This window comes from Lithobates pipiens, unplaced genomic scaffold (genome assembly GCF_037356315.1).
Source record: "Lithobates pipiens isolate NorthernLeopardFrog02 unplaced genomic scaffold, aLitPip1_a1.2 Scaffold_8, whole genome shotgun sequence".
NCBI classification, from domain to species: domain Eukaryota; kingdom Metazoa; phylum Chordata; class Amphibia; order Anura; family Ranidae; genus Lithobates; species Lithobates pipiens.
Genome location: NW_027507903.1, coordinates 137,780,287 through 137,802,756, shown reverse-complemented (window position 1 = coordinate 137,802,756; position 22,470 = coordinate 137,780,287). Strand labels below are relative to the sequence as shown.

Here is a 22,470-nt window from a genome sequence, read left to right as displayed (position 1 = left end):
GTATTATCTGCCACACATCGGTGCCCACTTCTTGCAGGGGGTGACCTCCGACCTAGAAACATAACAAGAAAAAGGATCAGCGAGATAAAAATATTTGTCTATCAATGACCAATTTTTAAAATAGTCTTCATTGACACAAGCCAAATTTGAAAAACAATAGAAGTGAAATTCAAATTGAGCCACTCTGGGGTGATCTCAAAACGTGCAGTCCATGCAAGACAACCCAAGAATTTACAGGAACTGGAGGCTTTTTGCCAAGAGGAATGGGCAGCTTTACCATCTGAGAAGATAAAGAGCCTCATCCACAAATATGACAAAAGACTTCAAGCTGTCATTGATGCTAAAGGGGGCAATACATGTAAACTTTTGATTGGGGTCATTTGGGTAGTTTCTGTTGGCATTATGAGTTAAAAGAGTAAACACAGTTGATTGATAATAAATGGCTTTAGCCAAACACCAACCATGAGTGAAAGAAAAGTTTGTGTTATCATTCATATTCTCTGAAAAACGGCCAAGAAATAAGATTCTGCCAGGGTATGTAAACTTATGAGCACAACTGTATACACAGCCTAATAGGGGTATATATATATATATATATATATATATATATACACACACACTCTATATATATATATATATATATATATATATATATATATATATATATATATATATATATATATATATATATATATATATATATATATATATATATATAGATACACACACACACACACACACACACACACACACACACACACACACACACACACACACACACACACACAGGGTCAGCAATCTTTTCTACATTAGGTACCATTTTTACAAGCATTAGATTACCAGCATACCAAGTGAACAACAGCATGCTGTAATTATAAAGTTGGGTTTCAATGCTTGCATTCATAATTGGACTTAATGGCAAGCTAAACTCCATCAATTATACTAACTGGTGCACATATAAAACAGGTTTACATTACTACCGCAGATCAGCCCCAATGTATGCAACTTCAAAAAAGATCACAGATCAGCCCCGTACCTTCACCCGACAGATCAACCCCCCCCCCCCCCCAAGTACATGCACCTTCAGACCTTAGATCAGCGACTCAACCAGGGTTCCTCCAGAGGTTGCTAGGGGTTCCTCCAGCATTGGGAAATTTCTGGCTCTCAGATAAGTTCCCACTGACACCATTGATCTTTTTAACTATCTGTAAGGAGGTAATTCTTCCCAATGACCATCACACGAATGTATCATGAGTTGTAGATTTCTAATTTTTAACAGGGGTTCCCTGAGATCGGAGAACTATTTCAAGGGGTTCCTCTGTGTTGAAAAGGTTGAGAAAGGCTGCCTTAGATCAACCCCAATCCCTGTATCTTCAGACTTGAGTTCAATCCCAAGCCTTGCACTTTCAGAAAAACTTAGGGATTGTACATTTCTAATGCCGGATTTAAATAAGCGTAAGGATGTAGACACATACTCCACACACCAACCTCCTTATATGCCAGTTGGGCATCAATTTCAGTAATGTCAGGGAAGTGGTTCAGCCGTAGGTCAAGCTCACGTACCAGGTGGCCATGACCTCCTGTAAAAAGTGCATCTTGACCTGCTTTTTTATAAAATAAACTTCTCTGCCACAGCCGCCCCCATCCAGCACCATCAAGCCACCAGAGGTCAATTTAATTGCACAGCATTACATATATGATCAGCACACGTTGCCCACTTACCTAAAAAAAATGCCTGAAACAGCACCCAGTATAACTAGCAGCTATTGAAAACAAAAGACTTTAGCTGCTGCACTCACTCCCGCATTACCAGCTGTGAGGTCACTAGAGGTGACGACCCAGAAGTCCAGCCTCTACGCGTTTCATCAATTGAAGTAATTAGGAAGCCATTTGAAAAAGTCAACTGACAAAATGCATAACGATGGGACATCCAGCTTGTCACTTCCGGTGACTGGAACACACAGCGGCTCCAGAAAATTTAGCCAAAACAGATGATTTATGATCACCCCATTAAACACTTCCATCACAAGCCCTGCAGCATGTGCATCAAGTGTGACTGGTCACAAAATATTTGTGATTTGTGTAACAAATACTGAATAGCCATGGAAACCCCTACAATGAATTAACAGGGTTTCTACTTTATTCACAGATTTATGCAATCCTTTCTTTTATATCATTAGTTAAACGTATTCCGGATCCAAACAGCTAGATAAACCCATTGAGAGACACTGTAATTTACCTAAAAGTGCAACCTGAACAAATATGCACATCAGGCAATGGTGGCTTTTCTGTAGACATACTTAAAATATGAACTGTGTTAATCCTGGTAATACTCTGGTTGGACAAAAATGAGCCTCAAACTATTGCCAGAGTTCCTTCTGCAAAACTGACAGACAAAACCAAGAAAGTCATTATTAGGACTGTTCTGGAGACCTTTCTTTCCAAAATTGCAGCTTTGCCATGGATATTTAAAGAGTAGGAATAACTCTGTATGAATGATTTTTATAGAAGCACAAGAGAAGAAGGTAGTCACATGTGGCATGGAATCAGCCAGAACTGCAAAAAAAGGGGGTCATTTGTGTGCAACTTTACCTATACGATATATCCTATGATAAAATATATTTATGATTTGCATCTGCAGTTTTGTACTATGGCAGCAGTCGATGAATGCCAGAAGTTTGTACTACCCAACAAGTTATTGCAAGCTTTTTTTTTTTTTTTTTTTTTGGGTTGAAAGAGGCATCTTCATTAGGTATTATACTGTATAATGCTTCAATACGTGATGTAATAAACTTAATGCCTAGTGAAGACACCCAGAATATTTAAAAAGCTGGAGCCTTGGTTTAAACTGGATACACAAAGCAGTGTGATTTTTCATGCAGTTTGGAGTGCAAATTTACGGTGCAATTGTGCTTAAAGCAGAACCCCACCCAAAAGGGAAAGCTCCGCTCATCTGCCTCCTCCTAACCCCCACCCCCCTCGCTGCCACATTCGGGGGGAGGGTGTACCTGGTTTTGACAGGTACCTGCTCCCACTTCTGGCTGAGTTTTCCAAGTTCAGCCCCCTACTCCTTCCCCCACAGCTGACCCAATGAGAGAGTGCAGCGCTGCTGCATGGCTTTACTGCCGGTTTGCTCTAGTGATGATGGCGGCGGCAGCACTCGATAGACGATGAAAAAGTTGGCTCAGGTGAAGACACCGCTGGATTCCTGAAAAGGTAATTGTACTACCCCACTTCTCCCGAAAATAAGACCTAGCGTGATTGTCGGTGTTGGCTGCAAAAGGACCTACAAGGACTTTAACTAGGGCTTATTTAGGGGGATAGGGCTTATATTGCAGCCATCACCGACAATCACGCTAGGTCTTATTTTTGGGGAAACTGGGTAATAATAAAAGTCAGCAGCTACAGCAATTTATAGCTGCTGTCAATTATTCCTGCAGGAGCCCGGAAGCTCCTCTTCAACAGCTGTGATGCGATAATGGTCTATGGAGCTAAAAGAAATAAAATCACATTCAACTAGACACACACAAGACTAGGACTGAAACAACTAATCAGCATAATTGATTAGTTGGCCTGCATACAGAATGCATTATTTGTTTACATATCAGGAAATACAGTGCAGCACACATACAGCTCAGTACACATCCATTTATGGCAGCAAGTGCCTGAGAACTTATGAATGTTTGAGGAGCAATGACGCATGGGACATGTAGTCTTGGGCAGGAGACAGAAGTGAGTCAGTCATTCTAAAAAGGCAGAAGTTTTTTTTACCATGCTATAGGGGCATGCTATACTATACTGTGTCCAGTTATAGGGGCACTCTGAAGGCAGGAGCCCGAAGCCCTGGCGGGGGGGCCCAGAAGAAGAGAATCAGAGATGCTCTGTGCAAAACCATTGCACAGAGCGAGCAAGTATGACAAATTTGTGGTTTAAAAGAATACAAAAATTAACAATCACTTTAACCACTTAAGGACCGCCTCATGTACATATATACATTGGTACTTTGAAGAGGGATATCTCGGTAACGGCAGCAGCTGCTGCCACAACCGAGATATCCCTCTTTAGAGGAGGTAGTCTTGTGTACTATAATGGTGGTCTCCGCCGCGGGATCACCATTATCGGCGGCGGGAGAGGTGCCACCCCCCTCCCGCGCCCTCCACCGATTACTGGAGCAGTCGGTAGCGCCAGAGGCGATCGGGTCCTGTACACTGCTGGGTATGGAGACGAGTGAGACTAAGATGGCCCCCACTCGTCTCTATACCATAGGAGGGCGGAAGCGACGTCAAGACGTCACTTCCGCCCACACCTCTTAAAAAGGTACATTTTTTTCAATGTAATTTTTTCAAATTAGTTTTTTTTTTTGCATTTAAGTCCAAATATGAGATTCGAGGACTTTTTGACCCCAGATCTCACATTTAAGAGGACCTGTCATGCTTTTTTCTATTACAAGGGATGTTTACATTCCTTGTAATAGGAATAAAAGTGATGATTTTATTTTTACACGGTTTAAAAAAAAATAAAAAATTAAGTAAAATAAATAACAATAATTTTTTTTTTTTTAAACACCCCGTCCCGACAAGCTCGTGCGCAGAAGCAAACGCATACGTGAGTAGCGCCCACATATGAAAACGGTAGTCAAACCACACATGTGAGGTATCGCCACGATCGGTAGAGTGAGAAAATAATTCTAGCCCTAGACTTCCTCTGTAACGCAAAACATGCAACCTGTAGAATTTTTTAAATGTCGCTTAGAGATTTTTGAGGGTAAAAGTTTGACACCATTCCACGAGCGGGCGCAATTTTGAAGCATGACAGGCCTGGTCCTTAAGTGGTTAAGGGCTATGTGCAAGGAAGATCAGCATCTGAACCGAGGGAAGCTGGAAGCAGATTGGAGGTAATAAAAGGCATTACAATTACATTTAAAGTAGGAGTAAATCAGTATGAATAATTTTTATAGCAGTACAGGAGAAGGAGGTAGTCACATGGGTCATCATTTAAAATGAATGCAAAGAAGTTTCAGCCTTTAGTATTACTAAAAAAAAATTTTTTACCATACATACATACATACATACATACACACACTGTATAACCTACTTCTGGATACATTTATAAGTTTTAGATCTCTTCTTTTGGTATATATTCCCCCCCCCCCTAACCATGTAGCTGGTTATTTATATTTACCACTGCATATACCGTAGATATCAAAAATAATTTTTTTTTAAAACTTTACAGAAAGAAATTATGCACCAAATTTTTTATTAGAGGTTTTTATCCCATTAGTTGATTAATTAAAACAATAAAAATGGGCCAACTAATCGATTATGAAAATAATAGTTAGTTGCAGCCCTACACAGGACCCCCCCTTTTTTTTTTAACTGCATCATTATCTCCCCAAATGGAGGCGAATGGGAAAAACGGCATTACACTTGACATGCGAATCTATGCGCTCTGGAACACATCAAATTCACATCCGTGTGAACCAGGACTGAATGGTTAATTAAAAAAAAAAAAAGTATGCAAGCCAGTTTCCTTTTGTTTAAAAACCTAGGGAATAAGCTAGAATTCACCTTCAACATAGTAGTTAGTCATTCATCTACAAAGATATTACACAGTAACTAAAAGAGGGATTCCACCTAAAAAAAAAAATATTAAAAGCCAGCAGCTATAAATACTACAGCTGCTGACTTTTAATAAATGGACACTCACCTGTCCCGGGTTCCAGCGATGCCGTCAACCGAGGCCGATCGATCTCTCGGCTGCTGCTGTCACCATTCTAGGTGAGGGAATCAGGAAGTGAAGCGAAGCGAAGCGAATCGGCTTCACTTCCCGGTTCCCTACTGCGCATGCGCGAGTCACGCAGCGCAATAGGAATTCTCTGCGCTGTCTCTGAGACCCGTGTGTGTCCCAGCAGACAGCGCGGCAGGACAGGAAATGGCGTAGACTCCCACGGGAGTCTATGCCCGGAAGTGGGTGTAAATACCTGTCTTTGACAGGTATCTCCACCCCCTCCCCCCTGAAAGGTGCCAATTGTGACACCGGAGGGGGGGGGGGAGGGAGGGTTCAGATCAGCGGAGGTTCCACTTTAGGGTGGAACCCCACTTAAATCTTCACACCGACTACCCAGGAAAGTTCTATTGAAAGCAAAGATTATATTCTAACAGCTTCACTGACAAATGTTCGCATTGCAAAAGTATTACTTTGCATTCGAGAGACATGATACATAAAAATGACTCCAACATAAATGTACGTCTTTATATCTTAAAAGAGCACTAAATGCATGTCTTATTACTACAGGCATAACCCACATTTAAGTACACAATGGGGTTTATTTACTAAAGCTGGAAAGTGCAAAATCAGGCGCACTTCTGCATAGAAACCAATGAGATTCTAACCCCAGCTTGTTCAATTAAGCTTTGGTAATAAAACATGGAAGCTCATTGGTGTCTATGCAGAAGTGAGCCTGATTTTGCATTTTCCAGCTTTAGTAAATAAACCCCATTGTGTACTTAAAAGTGGGGTATGCCTGTAATTAGGCTACATGAAAATGTCCATGTTCTGTTTTTAGAGAAAGAAGATAGATTATACAATCTCTACCAAAATGTTTACAACCTTTACGCAATCAGGTAACACAACAGGGCCGTTGATCCCATCAGTATCTTGATTTGTGGCACACAACTCAAGCAAAACACACATTCAGTTTTGCCTAATCAGTGTGCCCTAATGATTTATTCCCCTTCCTGCCATGACTTTGAAAATCCTGACTCGGTCATGATAAAGTTTAAGTACTTGAAACTACATAAATAAGTCATCTCAGATTTAGAGTGGAGAGCCTCCGAGGACTAAATATTTGAAGAGCCAAGACCGTCTGGGTAGAATAAGTGGTAGGCCATTATAAGGAACAACCCTAAAAAGGAAGAGTTGTGAAGATCTCTGAAATATATACCATCCGGTCTCAGTTACTGAAGCATAGAGGGCATCTAATTACACATTCTAACTGATCTTGTAAATCAGACTCCTGGCATAATTTGCATTTATGCCCACATTGCTTTGAAGTCAACCTGTGGCAAGGCCACGGCCATTTGGCACAACATACATATCCTTAAAGTGGACTTTGTCCTTTTTTCATTTTAACTTTCCATCTATTAAATCTTCTGCTCTTCTGCCCCTCTTGTTTTAATTTTGGATAGTAAAACCTTTTTTTTTCTGCCAGTAAATACCTTAACCAGCCCACTTCCTGTTTGTCTGGTCATTTGCTTAGGCTTATGACATCATGCACAGTTCTCTCTCTTGTGAGCGTTTGCCAGGAAGGGAAAGGGGGGGGGGGGGGGTGAGTCATAAGAGGGCCAATGAAAGGTGCAGAGCTGTATGTGTGCCTCTGTGTAAATCCAGGAAGTGAACAGGCAGAGCTTCAGCTGCCCACAGTTAAAATTGCTGCAGGCAGACTTAGTGGAGGGAGATTTCTGAAGCATATTTGGCAAGTACAGAATTGCAGTATATATAAAAAATATGCAAAGTGGTTGGAGGAAACTTCAGAATATTACAAATTTTGTGAGCAGACTGCAGTTCCCCTTTAAAGCAGACCTTTGCCAGAAATGAAGTCCTATCTCCCAGGTAGCTCTGCACCCCCTCAGGTGCCACCATTGTGGCACATGCACAGATGGACACGCTAGCTCTGCCTGACCGAGTCCCGACAGTGTCCAAGAGTACACCTGAGGATGTGCAAGTGATTTTTTTGTGCATGTGCACAAAAACAGATGTTTTCAGACTTCACTGTTCGTAGTCAATGCACAATTAAGGGAAACCTTGTGCATGTGCAGAAGGAGCCCTGCGGCACATCTGTACACATGCAGGGGACAGGTGCCATTTTCTCACTGCAGTACAAAGATAAAGTTGCGGAGAAAGGTCAGCCCAACATGCCCTTTAGTGTGAAGATTCACTTTACAGCTGAAATCTGGGCAGAAAATGTATTAATTGTATTGGTGCTTTCATAGCTTAATGCAATATTTTGGTTGTTCATGAATCGTGGACCTAAAAAGAAGGTCTTACACAGGCCTTATAGTAGTGTTATGTCCTTAGTGTTTTATTTGTTTATTTTTTTAGCTTTAAACATTGAGAATATAAACATTCCCCAGTGAGGGTCGGTTCACACAGGGGCGACCCGTCAGGCGACTTAGCCGCCTGACAAGTCGTGTCCCGCTCTATGCAATGGAAGCGTTCTAATCGGAACAACTCAAGTCGCTCAGACTTAGAAAAAGGTTCCTGTACGACTTTTGGGGCGACTTGCATTGACTTCTATACAGAAGTCATTTCACAAGCCGCCGCTAAAGTCGGATCCCGGTCGCCTGAGGCAGCAGCGCTGCAAGTCGTGCTGCCTCAGTGTGAACGGGCTCTGAAGGATTTGTTAAAATTCTTACCCCACACTTGCAGTTTATAACTTTTAATGTTGCTGGCTCCTGCTTGCAGCACTCCTTCCCTGAACTTCCAGTCTTCAAAGGGGAAAAAAAAAAAAAAAAAAAAAAAAAAAAAAAAACTGGACAGGGTCATCGAGCCAGTCTGTAAGGGTGGGGGAGAGAGGAGGGAGGCATAAGGGAATGCCTTGCCATCCTAGGGTATGGGACTGTATGTTTTTTGATGCACACAATATAGGGGAGACAGGATTCCAGTCCCTGCAAGCAAATGGTAGCTCCATAGAACACTAAGAGAAAGGAGCCACCCTGAAACAGGAAACCTGCTGCAATGGTCATGGCATCATAGGGTTAAAAGCTAAAGACAGTAGCGGAAAGTGCTTAAACAAATATCACTAAAAATAAATTTTAGACACAAGCCATTTTTTTAAATCTCATTTAAAAAGTATGTTTCCCCCACCCCCCGTCTGCAGTATGGGTGCTGAAATGAATAGCTGCATCGCAATTCGGGTATCCCCGATGCGGCATCGATGCCAACGACCATAAAAATTGATAGCCAGTGACATCATCCCGACTTTCTCCCCCTCCCGGGAGAGTGCTCTGTACAATACATGCCACTCATGTGACTGCCTGGCCCGCCTCTCTGCTCTCAAGTCTCATGTCTTACTTGACGTCAGCGGAGAATTCTCAGCCCCGCCCGGTGACTGTAGCTATCAGAAGAGGCGGGCAGGGCTAAGAATTCCCCGTTGACATTAGGAGAGACGTGAGAGCAGAGAGGTGGGCTGGGCAGTCACATGAGCGGCATGTATTGTACACACAATGAGAAATGAGGTTACTTTTTTTTTTAGAAAGCACATACAGCGGGGCACTCCATTGATTTTAACACGGGATTTACTAAAATAGTTATTTTAACAGTAAGCGTACACGTTTTTTGTACTCTTACACGCTCTGTGCTGACAGTTCCCTGGCTTCCCCATTTGCACATTACATGGTGTTAACTCCTAGTGTGCTGGAAGGTGCAAACGGAGAAGCCAGGGAACTGTCAGCACAGAGACAGTACAGGGAACTTCACAGGGATGTTTGTCAGCTGTGGATTCTACTCCTCCTGATAGCAGCAGTGTGTGAATGCCTGTAACATGTAGAGCACTTTAAGGGAGCGAGGTTATTTTTAATTCAAAGTGGAGTTCCAGTCAATTTTTTGTTTATTAAAAAAGTCAGCAGCTATACAAAAAAAAAAGTGTATTTTCTGAGTTTTAATAAAAAGACAGACAGACAATCACCTGTCCCACAATCCAGCGACGTGGCCACCCAAACCCTCCCTTCTCTCCCCCGCCTGTCCATGGCACTAGCAATAGTGCTGTGGGCATCTGGCTGTGACCGCTTGACGCATCACAGCTGGGTGCGCATGTCTCACTGCGCTGTCCTGAATGGCCAGGCAATATTCCGGAACCTGTGATGTGTCCCAGAAGACTGTAGGGAGGGTGGGGCCGTCTAGGCGGCCCAAACGGAAGTGGGAGCTCGTCGGTGGTTGTGATGCATCGCGGAATCGAATCGAACCGCAAGACCAGTGAAGATGGGCACCTCTAGTCAACTAGTTTTCTAAAATGGAAATGGAAATTTCAAAATGTTGGTTCCTTGTACCTGTAGCATCACCAGGAACTATATATATATATATATATACACACACACACTATTATACATGCAAAGAACATCCTCAAAATGTAATTTTCTGCTTTTCTCAGTAAGTAATCCTTAAATATTACACTGGAGCCGATATAAACTCTGAAGGTTTTTCCGACAGAGTTCTGATGGAATTGCTCTGAAACTGTCTTGCGTACACACGATCACACCAAAGTCTGATCGTCAAGAACGCGGTGATGTACAACACGTACGACGGGACTAGAAAAAGCAAGTTCAATAGCCAGTAGCCAATAGCTTCCATCTCTTGCTTCAGAGCATGCGTAGTTTTTGGTCCATCGGAACAGCATACAGAGGAGCGGTTTTCCCGATAGGAATTGGTTCCGTCGGAAATATTTAGAACATGTTCTATTTCCAGGTCCGTCAGAATTTAAAAAAAAAAAAAAAAAAACGCTTCAGTCTGACTTTTTCTGTCGGACATATGCGGCATTAGGCTTCATGTAAACAGATGTTAATAGGAGCAGTTGGGCATTTTTTTCAAATACCACTGAACTCTCCATGTCATCTTATCATTGAGTTTGGAAAGCAAAAAAAATTTGTTCAGGACAGATGTTCAGAGGAATCTGATCTGCCAAATGCTTGTAAACACGGTAACTTGCGTTTCATTTAGAGGCATTTCATTTTTCACTATTTGAAGAAAAAAAAAAAAAAATAAAAGCAAAATGCAGCATGTAAACGAGGCAAAACTAACATTTTTAAATATTGGCTACTACCTGTCAAGTTTTGGACTAGGTTCTACTGGAGAGGAGGAGATTTTAAACTCGCTTCCTGTCCTTATACAAGAAATAGAAGTCATTGTCACCAGGAGAGGAAGGCATGATACATTTTTTTTTTTTTTTTTTTAAATAAAACACCCACACACTTTTAGAAGTTATAATCCTTCCCAACAAAGCTGTTGGGATATCCTCCCCCACCTTAATCCTTGCTCCAGCAGACTCCATCCAGTGCTGCACTGGAGCAAATAAGCGCTTTGTAACCCCCCTGAATAAGGGTGATCGCTGGCTCTCCGGTAAGCCTCTTGTCTCTGTGTGGTGACGGATCTCACATGGTCAAGTTTTTGTGCTTCACAAGTGATTTCACTTAATGAACTCAAATCACCAAAGAACTTTTGCATATATGTTTATTTTGCAATCCATTTAAATATAGGATTTGCATTTAAAGTGGAGGTCCACCCTAAAGTGGACCTTCCGCTCATTGGAATCCCCCCCCCCCCTCCGACGCCACAATTGGCACCTTTCAGGGGGGAGGGGGGTGCAGGTACCTGTACAGCACAGGTATCTGCACCCACTTCCGGGATCGCTCTCTGTGGAAAGAGGCGTACATTACGCCCCTTTCCGAAGGTCCCCCGCTGCCTGCTGGGAAACACACAGATCCCAGAGGCAACGGGTCCATTCTTATTGCGCAGCGCAACTCGCGCATGCGCAGTAGGGAATCGGGAAATGAAGCCGAAAGGCTCCACTTCCTGATTCCCATACCCAAGATGGCGGCGGCAGCACCCGAGAGACGATCGAGAGATCGGCTTGGGGTGCCGACATCGCGGGCGCGCTGGACAGGTAAGTGTCACTATTTTAAAAGTCAGCAGATGCAGTATTTGTAGCTGCTGGCTTTAAAAAAAAAAAAAAAAAAAAAAAAAACGCAGACTCCCGCTTTAAGTTATTCTTGTCTCTGCGCGGTGCCGATTTCACTTGAATATTGTACAACAGTCACGGTTAACATGGGCACATTTGTACTTTTTTTTCCTAGTGTACAAATATTTGTATTTGATTATTTTTTCATAAGGCTGCGCTCTCATTACGTATTTATTTTTGTACTTAGTATCTGGGTTATTGTGCTTAGCTGCTATTTTGTTGCTGTTCTTACTAAGCGTGGATAATACTCATTTATATGGCTCCATGCAAACTGGAGCTCTTAAACGGCCGTTTCTGGGAGTTTTTGGCCTGTTTAACCACTTGCTTACTGGGCACTTAAACCCCCCTCCTGCCCAGACCAATTTTCAGCGCTGATGCACTTTGAATGACAATTGCGCGGGCATACAACACTGTACCCAAATGACATTTTTATCATTTTTTCCCCATAGAGCTTTCTTTTGGTGGTATTTAATTACAGCTGGAAGTTTTATTTTTTGCTAAACAAGCAAAAAAAGATGCAAAATAAAAAATCATGTTTAATAGTTTGTTATAAAATTTTGCAAACAAGTAACTTTTCTCCTTCATTGAAATGCGCTGATGAGGCGGCACTGGTGGGCACCGATAGGCTGCACTGGTGGGCGGCACGGATATGTGGCACTGAGGAGCAGCACTGTTGAGGCAGATTGTGGGCACTGATAGGTGGCACTATGGGCACTAATGGGTGGCACGTTTTCCTATACTTAGGTGGCACTGTCAGGTGGGCACCGATGAGCTGGCCCCAGCTCGCCGCGATTGACTAAAGTCCCTCTCACGGCCGCCGGTGATCGGGACTAAAGTCCCTCTCACGGCCGCCGGTGATCGGCTATTTTTTTTTTTTTTTTGGGAAAAATAGCAGATTACCGGCTCTGTTGTGATCACATGATCTGCTGTCATTGGCTGACAGCCGATCATGTGGTAAGGGGTCGGGATCGATCCCTTGCTCCGGATCTGCAATCAGGCGAGTCTCGACGTCGTCCCGGCAAAGCAGGTCCGCGCTGTAGCCATCATTCGGTGGTAAAAAAAAAAAAAAAAAAAAAAAAAAAAAACGCGCCTAAACTTCACTGCTGATAAAAGCTAAAAAACGTCCATGTGTGCATTGACACATAGGATAACCGAGTGGAGCTTATGAGCTGTTAAATTCCACTCTGTTATCCTATGTGTCAATGCACACATGGACGGTTTTTAGCTTTTATCAGCAGTGGAGTTTATGGGCTGTTCTCTGAACGTAATAAAATCGCATTCAAATGCGGTTTTTCTGGCCATAAAAAAAAAAAAAAAAAAAAAAAAAAAAAAGCTAATGCGCACATAAAAAAAAATGTGCGTTAACCACTTAAGCCCCAGACCAATTTGCAGCCAAAGGACCAGGCCCCTTTTGCGATTTGGCACTGCGTTGCTTTAACTGACAATTGCGCAGTTGTGCAACATGGCTCCCATACAAAATTGGCGTCCTTTTTTTCCCCACAAATAGAGCTCTTTTGGTGGTATTTGGTCACCTCTGCGTTTTTAATTTTTTTGCTCTATAAACAAAAAGTGACAATGCAATAAATTTTTTTTAATTTTTGCCATAATAAATATCCCCCCAAAAAAATATGAACACACCTTTTCTTCAGTTTAGGCCGATACGTATTCTTCTACGTATTTTCGGTAAAATCGCAATTAGCGATTATTGATTGGTTTGCACAAAAGTTATAGCGTTTACAAAATAGGGGATAGTTTTATAGCATTTTTATTAATTTTTTATTTTTTTACTAGCAATGGCGGCGATCAGCGATTTTTATTGTGACTGCGGCATTACGGCAGACACATTGGACATTTTTGACACATTTTTGGGACCATTGTCATTTATACAGCAATCAGTGCTATTTAAATGCACTGATTCCTGTGTAAATGACACTGTCAGTGAAGGAGTTAATCACTAGGGGGCAGTGTAGGGGTTATGACGTGATGTGTTTTTTTTTTATTGTAGGGGGCGTGGCCTGGCATGTGACATCACTGATCGTCCTTCCCTATAAAAGGGAACAGACGATCAGTGACAGCCACACTAGGAAGCACGGTGAGAGGTTTACACAGATCTCTCCTCGTTCTTCAGCTCTGTGACCTGATCACGGGACACCAGCGGCGCAGGACCAGGCCGGGAGCACGCCCCTGGCTGGGCACGTGATTGTGCCCAGCCGTGCCATTCTGTCAATGTATATCGGTGTGAGACGGTCCTTAAGTGGTTAATTAGCATTCAGTGTTATTTTTCAATGCAATGTGGGATTTTTGGAGTGTCCTCTGTGTATTTATTAAAAACCTGCCATAAAAAAAAAAAAAAAAAAAAAAAACAACAAGCATAAACGCTAGTACAAAACGCTGTTAAAATAGCTTTTTTCAACCAGCGTTTTCTGCCAGCAATCTGGCATCCAGAAAAATATCTTTTTTGAGCTCCAGCCTGCATGGATCCTATATGTAAATATATGAATATATAGATTGTTAAAATTGGTAATTTTCAGCCACGTGCATCCTGAATTTTCGGCACCAAAATTTTCATTAGGTGCACCTCTAATTTATATGACACCGGTTATAAAAAAACAACACTAAATTTACAAGCCTTCCCAAAACTATATAAATTTGACAGAAAACAAAAAAAATAAAAAAAAACCCTACAAAAAGGAAGTGTACCAAAAACTGGATTTAGATCTTTACATCATACAAAAAAAAAAAAAATGATGTTCAAATCTCTAGGCAGGAAGAAAAGAACATACAAAGCAAAAGCGAGTAATGCAACAAGACACAGAATCTGTGCAGTTTTACGATGCCAAGACAGCCAACACAGCTTTTTATTGTCTGTGCCGTTTATAGAATTATTCATCAGGTCTGCATTTTATCTACTGCACATAGTTCAAAGTCTGTTTGAAAGGTAAATGAAAGTTGGTCTCATTTTATTGGAGTTTTCAACAGTGATGCTTTTATAGCAAACAAAAGTTTTTCTCCTTTAAATGCAACTTATTAATACAACACATACTACAGGAGAACTGTGCCTTGTCAGTAAGCCTTCTTTAACCATACTTGTTACAGTGGTAAAAATTAACATATATATGCAAATTTAAAAAAAAAACGCACTGTGCGTCTTTTGAAGTATTAATGTTGTTTGGAAACAACTAATAAAAATGAGTAAATACAGCCAAAGTCAGCATAAGACACATAAAAGCTAGAAACAAGAACACAAGACAGCAGCTAGAAGGACAGAATGGTATTAAACACCAGACAAAGAAACAGATGAACTATGTGCATGGCTGGTAATCATCACCCACCTTCTCTTAAAAACCTGCTAGGAATCCTGATGCTGGGACAGGATTGAGTGAAGAGTCGCCTAACGGGAAACCAGCGTACCTTCTTCTTAGAGCCTGTTACCACAATTACCAGCAATGAGTCAGACATACACAACACAGGGCATCAACAGACAGCAACATGAGCAGCAGTAAGGAGCTGGGCTAAGACTGACATCCTTTCTAGTACTTAGCAGTAATAATGCAACCACTTCTTGTATGTTTGGAGCGGGGGGATATTAATGACAAACATACACTATTTGATTTCTAAGTAATAGGAAAATTTTAAGGTAACTTTAACAAATTGTATGGATTAACCGATAATGGAAATACCCATTAGAGGAGCGGGAGGTTAAAATACTGGAATAAAAGCCAAACTGCAAAAACCAAAAAAAAAAAAAAAAGAAATCTATACAATGGAGTTTACCTACTATAAAAAAGGGAGGTTGAAATACAAAAAAAATAAAATAAAATATATATAAAAAAAAAATTGTTGAACTCAATATTACAGTGGGTACTCCACTTGTGTACACACGTATAAAGTAGGGCTGCAACTAACGATTATTTTCATAATCGATTAGTTGGCCAATTATTGTTTCGATTAATCGATTAATAACCTTTAAAAAAAAAAAAAAAAAAAAAGAAAGGTGTATAATTTAGTTAAATATGTAACTTTTTTTTTTAAAGAAGCTATTTATTCTTAAATATCTCTATGCAGTGGTAAATATATATAACCAACTATATGGTTAGAGAGCAAAATATCTAATCCACTCTGAGAATAACAGACAGAAGAGATATACTGTATATACTATTAGAGGAGATCTTCCCTCAAAAAAAAATTTTTTTTAAAGAACGTTTGTTTGATTTTATAATAGTTAGTGGGGGTCAAATCTATGTTCATTTTCAACCACAGTGACGGGAAAATTTGGAAATAGAAAACTACTTGGTGAAAGGAATTTTCAGACAGTGTGGTTTTCATGATTTTGCTGTGATTTGAGTTTTTTGAATTTTTTTGGCCAATTTGTTGTTGGACAGATTAAAAAACAATTTGCTGAAAAACCCCATTACATGCTTTACTGCAGCTTCTCCATTGAAGTACATTGAACCAAAAAAAGCATTGTTTTGTGTTAAAAAAAAAAGTCCCTGACCGTTTCCAAATAAACAACGGCTGAAAAAAAGCATAGATGTGAAATGTGTCCCATAGGAAACCATGTAAATGAACTGTAGTGTGTTTCTGCAAAAAGCACCAAAAAACACATAGATATGAACCAGGTCCAAGACGTTTAGTAACATAATGGGGTTAAAAAAAAAAAAAATAAATAAAAAAAAAAAAAAAAAAATGTAGCCCTTTATGCTACAACAAAAAGCAGATAATCACTACTGTAAGGGGTTAATTTTTTTTTTTAACTGCAGAACTGTGAAAGTGGCATTTACAGTAGCGATTATTTGCTATTTTTGTACTATAAAGAGCTCATTTTAGTTTTTTTAACCCCCATTATGTTACTGGCCGATTAATCGATTATGAAAATAGTAATCGATTAATTTCATAATCGTTTAGTTGTCGATTAATCGATTAGTTGTTTCAGCCCTAGTATAAAGTGATACCAAATCAGTTTTAAGTACCTTTAGGTTTATTAATTAGGTCAAACTTTAGTGATTGCCAAACAATAAGCAATACCCAAACAACCGTAAACAATTTAAAATAGCTGCATTCAGATCTATTAAAGGGTTTGTAAACTCTTACAAACCACTTTGACCTACAGGTAAGCCTAGATTAAGGCTTACCTGTAGGTCCAAGAAATATCTCCCAAACCTTTAGGAGACATTTGGCAAAAGACAGGCACCACTGTCTACGGCGCGCAGGGGCACTGAGCACACTGCTGTTAGCGGCGATAGGCCGCGAGTGGCGGCTCCCGTGCGTATGCGCGGGAGTGATGGCAACACGGCTCCGTCTAATGACAGCGCCGGAGCAGCGAGACCCACCAAGAAGATGGATGCTCCGTACACAAGGGGACAGCGGTGACTTCGCTGGCTCCTGTGTCAGGTAAGTGACACATAATGGACTACTATGCGATGCATAGTAGTCCATTATGCTTTACCTTTGCAGGGAATCAAAGAGGAAGTAAACTCATCAGGGTTTACTTCCTCTTTAAGTCCATTTGTTTTGCAATAGACCAAGCTGTCCCAGCAAAAAGTGGTGGTTAGAGGGTTGACACAAATCATTGAACACTGGCAGGGGTGCTTACAACGGTCAGCTTATATTCATTTATGTAAAACCTTTATCCCAAATGTAAACAGTTGCTGCAACAGCTTAAAAAAAAAAAAAAAAGGATTTAGCTTCAATTTGTCATATGCATTAGCAGATTTAGATGGACTTGGCTGACTTTACCCCCTCCCCAGATTGACAACACAGCTGTCTCAGTGTGGCTCCATTACTTCTCCATCCACAGGGGAGCCAAAGGAAGTGTGTTACTGGCCAGATCTTCAAGTGCAAATTGTGTTTTTTGTATTTAAATACTACTTTAAGCCTGACTGATAGTAAAAAAAAAAAATAACAAAAAAATACACAAGTTGCCTATGCAATTAAATGTGCCAATTTACAGAGCTCTGGCATGCTACATACTCTAATCTACAGAACACTGCCAATGAATTCACTTGAAGCCTTCATTTGGAAACCAAAGGGGTTGTCCAAATCCCAATTTAGGCTCACGACTCATGTCCTTGCAGACGAGTGAAAGCCTGGCTTCTGAAAACACATACCTGTGTCTAAGGTTGAATTCAGAGTCCCTTGGATTTTGCTCAAGAAGCTGACGGCTAGGCTCCAGGGCCGTATGTACATGTTTAAGCAATTTTTGGAACTGTGGATAGCCAACTATCTCCCACAAGACTTTGACCGCCTACTTGGAATGGCAGAAACCTCCACTCTAGTGTATCTAGACCCATATTAAGTGTTGCCTCTCCCCAACTGACTCTACCCCTCCTCACCCCAATTTTAGCCCTCTCTTCTCCTCCATCCCATCCTTTACCACTTTGCTTTTTCCCCAATGGTTTTTCTTTCTTCTGGTTTTACATCCATCTGTTGGCCGTTTTCAGAATCTTTGACTCCTTTAAAACGCTCCTAGGGTAATACATGCTGGAAGTTCACTGCCTCCAAAATGTGTCGTTTTCTTGAACATCGTTCCCACATGTAAACTATAACTTGTACAATCAACTGTCATGTACACATAAAAACTCTGTACTTTGACAATAACTATTTCTACTTGAATAGAAGGTACTTCTGCACTACTAATAAATGTCTGTGTGATTAAATAATTAAGTTTGCTGCTAGACACCAACTGTTATTAGCAGTATAAGTGAAAAACATGTAAAAAGATAGAGTGCTATCTTGTATCACACTTGTATTATAATGAATACCTAGCAATATGAATAATAAGTGCACAACAGTGACCTCTAGTGGGGAATAGTAAATGTGACACTTAAAAACAAAAAACAAAACACAACATCCATTTAATAAGTGCAGTCTTCTTATGACCAGGTGCAATGCACAAGGTATGGCAAGTGACAAGGACCAAGTGGACCCTCCACCAGTCACACTATGCGCTCACCTCCCAGAATGGCCCCCCAATTAGGCCTAGTAGCAACTTCCCCATCTTGGGGTCATAATACGAGAGGTCTTTTTAAGCTCCCATCAATGGGCTCCCTGCAAGTGTGGCCTCTCATAGGTGATGGCAACATATGGGTAAAGGAGGAAATTAACAGTATAGTACTGTAAACATTGTTTCATAAAAAAAAAAAATCTATATATACACAAAAAATAAAATAAAATGCACTAGCCCTGGTGCATGCAGGTGATGCAATTTGGCATGTACAGATCAATACCTGGGGTCACAGAATCATCCGCAAGTCCTTGGACCTTCTGCCCTCCTGGGTGATAGTATGCTTCCTAGGACAAACACAATAACGTCACCGCCCGGGGCATGATGGGGCAGTGACATCATAAGGGGTGGGGCCTCCAGATGACGTCACCAGGTGACCCCCCCCATGCCAATATAGGTAGTTGCACCTGCGCACCCAGCATTAGAGCGGTAGAGCGCGTCGAGGGCGAAGAGCAGAGGACAGAGGGCGAAGAGCACAACCAGAGATGGCTAGAAGACATCAGTGGAGAAGACCCGGAGAGAAGAACCGGCAGAGGCAGAAGAGCTGAAGAGGGGAGAAGAAAGTCAGAAGCGATGCCAGAGCTGCCCTAATAAAAAAAATTTATATAGTTTTATTATAGTTCTCAAGGCCAAAACTTGAGCCAAGAAGGAACGCAGATGCAAACCCATGGCCTCGCAAAATGAAAAAGCCTTACTAGTGCAATGACAACATTTTCCAAAAGGTAAAATAATCTGTCTTCAATATGGTAGGGATCACCAAGTCCAATGATCCCCCATCTTAGACCCTGGCTTCCAACAGCCAGCCATCAGGCCAGCGATGCCTGGTAAAGCAGGATTAAAGATCAGTCCTGGGAGAGATCTGCCAGGGCACTTCTGCTTTTAGTCGCACCTGGTGTGAATCTAGATCACCCAGAAAAGCCAAAATCCCTTCAGCTTCTATGCCGTGCAGTAGGCAAGGGAGAAGCTTGAGATTAAGAAATGCATGAAGGAGGAGATACTGGCCACCTGAGAATTCATTGCAGCCACCCTTGCTCTCGCCACAAACCTCTGTTGGGACAGAACGCCAGAAGATCCACATCCTGAGAGCCACACCGCAGACAGATTTGATAAAACACATTTGGGTGCAGATGCACCTCATCCGGATCCAGCAACTAATGGATATGAGAGTCCACTTGCCAGTTTACCACGCCTGGAATGTACACAGCCAAGAAAGCTAGCACATAGTTCCACCCACCAAAGAAAGTGCGAGGCCTCTAGCACTGCTGCTGAACTCCTTGTATCACCCTGGAGATCTTGACATGGCCATGTACAACTGGAACCTGACTGGGTGACCATGAAGAACCTCCCTCCAGCTTTCCAGATATACAAAGCCTGATTGCTGGAAGCTCCAGGACATTGATTGGAAATCGAGACTCCTCCAAGCCCTGGGCTGCCTGGAAGGACAACCCTGCCAGTTTCACATAGACTGGGAAGAACAACTATCCAGTAAGCAGACCTTGGCAAATAGGTATAGCAGCCATGGTGAGGTTTTGAGATTCCTTTGTGGGACTCAAGGTTGCTTGTTCAGCCTAGAAAAAAAAAAGGAGGATTCACAAAAGGAGGGAGGTCCACTCCAGAAGTGCCTCATCAAAAAAAAAAAAAAAAAAAAAAGTACAGGGTGACCAAGTGCCACTGTAGCTCCAGGGGTACTTCCAACAGTTAGGAGATTCTTCCTAGAGATGCGGAGCACAGCCACCATGTACAGCAACAGCGGGGAAGACGTCCTCCATCTCCATCTCCATCTCCACGTGGGCTGCAGCCTCTGGGTCCACAGGGAAATTTTGAGCCACAGCGGAAAACTTGACTTGAAGTTACTTGAGGAGGAAGGAGTTTTTTTACTCACTTTTGCGGCAAACGCAACTGCCGCTTGGGAACAAAAAAGCACAAGGACTGTCAGAGCAGACTGCCAGAGCCTGTCCATAGAAGGGGAGGAAAAAGAGGACCAGCAAACACCGTAAGTGGAAAAGGAGGTTTAGGAGGAACAGAGGAACTTTAAGTGAAGTTTCACTTTATAAACAAACATTCACCTGATTGTATCATTTTACCCCCAGTCCCTCACCAGCATTTTTTTTCTGTGTGGCGTTTTTCACCCATTTACATTGGCTACCATGGGATTAGGTCACTCCTGTATGCATGCAGGAGCCAGTCATCCTGGCACACAGAGATCTGATCAGCCATTGTAAGCTATGTCTCATCTGCAATCAACAGCCTGCCTGCTCAAAGAGAATAGCTGAACTTCCACTTTAAAACCTTAGCAGAATATGGAAAGAAAGATTGGCACAGACAATGGCCAGTGTCTTTTCCTAACACAGCACTCCACAGGACAAGCAATTCCGAGGATAGGATAAACACTGGATCGAGACCAACACCAGATCCACAAGCAGAAAAATAAAAAAAGGAGCACAAGTCAGCAGAAAAGTTGGGATTGGCACATTTAAAACAAACATGGAAAATGTACTGTAAGTAAATCATAAGATATTCTGAACTACCACCAATTACCAAATATAACCAGCCTATGCATACCCTTTGCATCCTCAACTCCCGGTCTCAGCTGGTAGGCAATCTTCATGCTTAATCACACGTATGCACACACTTGGATAAGCCTAAAAACACTGAGGGTCACTTTGACTTCTCTAGTGCTTTTGATAATAAGCAAGATCTCTTGGGCGAGAAGCTAGCAACAAAACAGGCTGACGTTTCCCTTGTGTCATGGATTGTACTTCATGACAGGAAGATCGCAGTATGTGCGTTTGCAAGACTGTCGGATAGGGTGACCAGCAATATTGGGGTTCCATAGGAGACAGTTCTCTCCCTTTTTTTACTGGGTATACCACCGATTTCAGTTACCAGAGTCTTGCCATCTTCAGAAGTTTTGATGACTCTGCAGTAGTGGGATACATCAGGGATGGGGGAAGAGACTGTGGTGGAGAACAATCATCTGCATCTAAAATGTGACATAAAGGGAGCTGGTTGTGGCATTTGATCATCTCTGCAGTTTTTTATTTTTACGCTATATTAAAACTAAAAAAAACAAAAAAAAAATAAAATTCTTGCACAGTTTAGGCCAATACGTATTCCTCTACTTTTTTTTTTTTTTTTACCAAGTCGCAATAACCGTAATCGATTGGTTTCTGCAAAAAAGTTATGTCTACAAAATAGGGGATAGATTTATGGCATTTTATTTAAAAAAATAAAAAATGATGATTATTAGTAATGGGAGTGATCTGCTTTTTTCATCATGACTGCGACATTGCGGCGGACAGATCAGACACCTTTGACGCCATTTTGGAACCATTGGCATTTATATAGCCATCAGTGCTATAAAAATGCACTGATTACTGTGTAAATGTCAGGGAAGGGGTTAAACACTAGGGGTCGACCAAGGGGTTGTGTTCCCTCTACATGTTCTAACTGTAAGGGGGGGGATGGGCTCACTAAAACATGACAGGAATCACTGCTCACAATCACTGGGAGCAGTAGATCCCTGTCATGTTGCTAGGCAGAACAGGGAAATACCTTGTTTACATAGGCATCTTCCCATTCTGCCTCCCAGGGAATGCCCAGCTGTTCCATCCTGCCGAGAAAGGTGGAACCATACTTTTCCCTCCTGCAGGGACTGCTGGATGCATTCCACGAACAGACCAATCACCCAAGCAGTACGGGGTGGCTGTTGGCCACGGCACACTGACACGGACAG

At 41.8% G+C, this 22,470-nt stretch overlaps 1 protein-coding gene across 2 annotated transcripts in view; it reads right to left on the bottom strand.

Moving 5' to 3' along the window:
• Positions 1-22,470, bottom strand: part of KLHDC10 (kelch domain containing 10) — a 78,969-nt gene that overhangs the window by 18,718 nt on the left and 37,781 nt on the right. Inside the window, exons 2-3 of one of the 2 annotated variants that reach the window (XM_077473006.1) lie at positions 15,064-15,156; positions 1-52 (exon numbers count right to left, since the gene is read on the bottom strand). The exon at positions 1-52 is cut by the window's left edge and continues 170 nt beyond it. In XM_077473006.1, the coding sequence (XP_077329132.1) occupies positions 1-52; positions 15,064-15,156 (145 nt within the window). The remainder of the gene's footprint in view (positions 53-15,063; positions 15,157-22,470) is intronic. The other variant, XM_077473007.1, reaches the window with a different exon arrangement.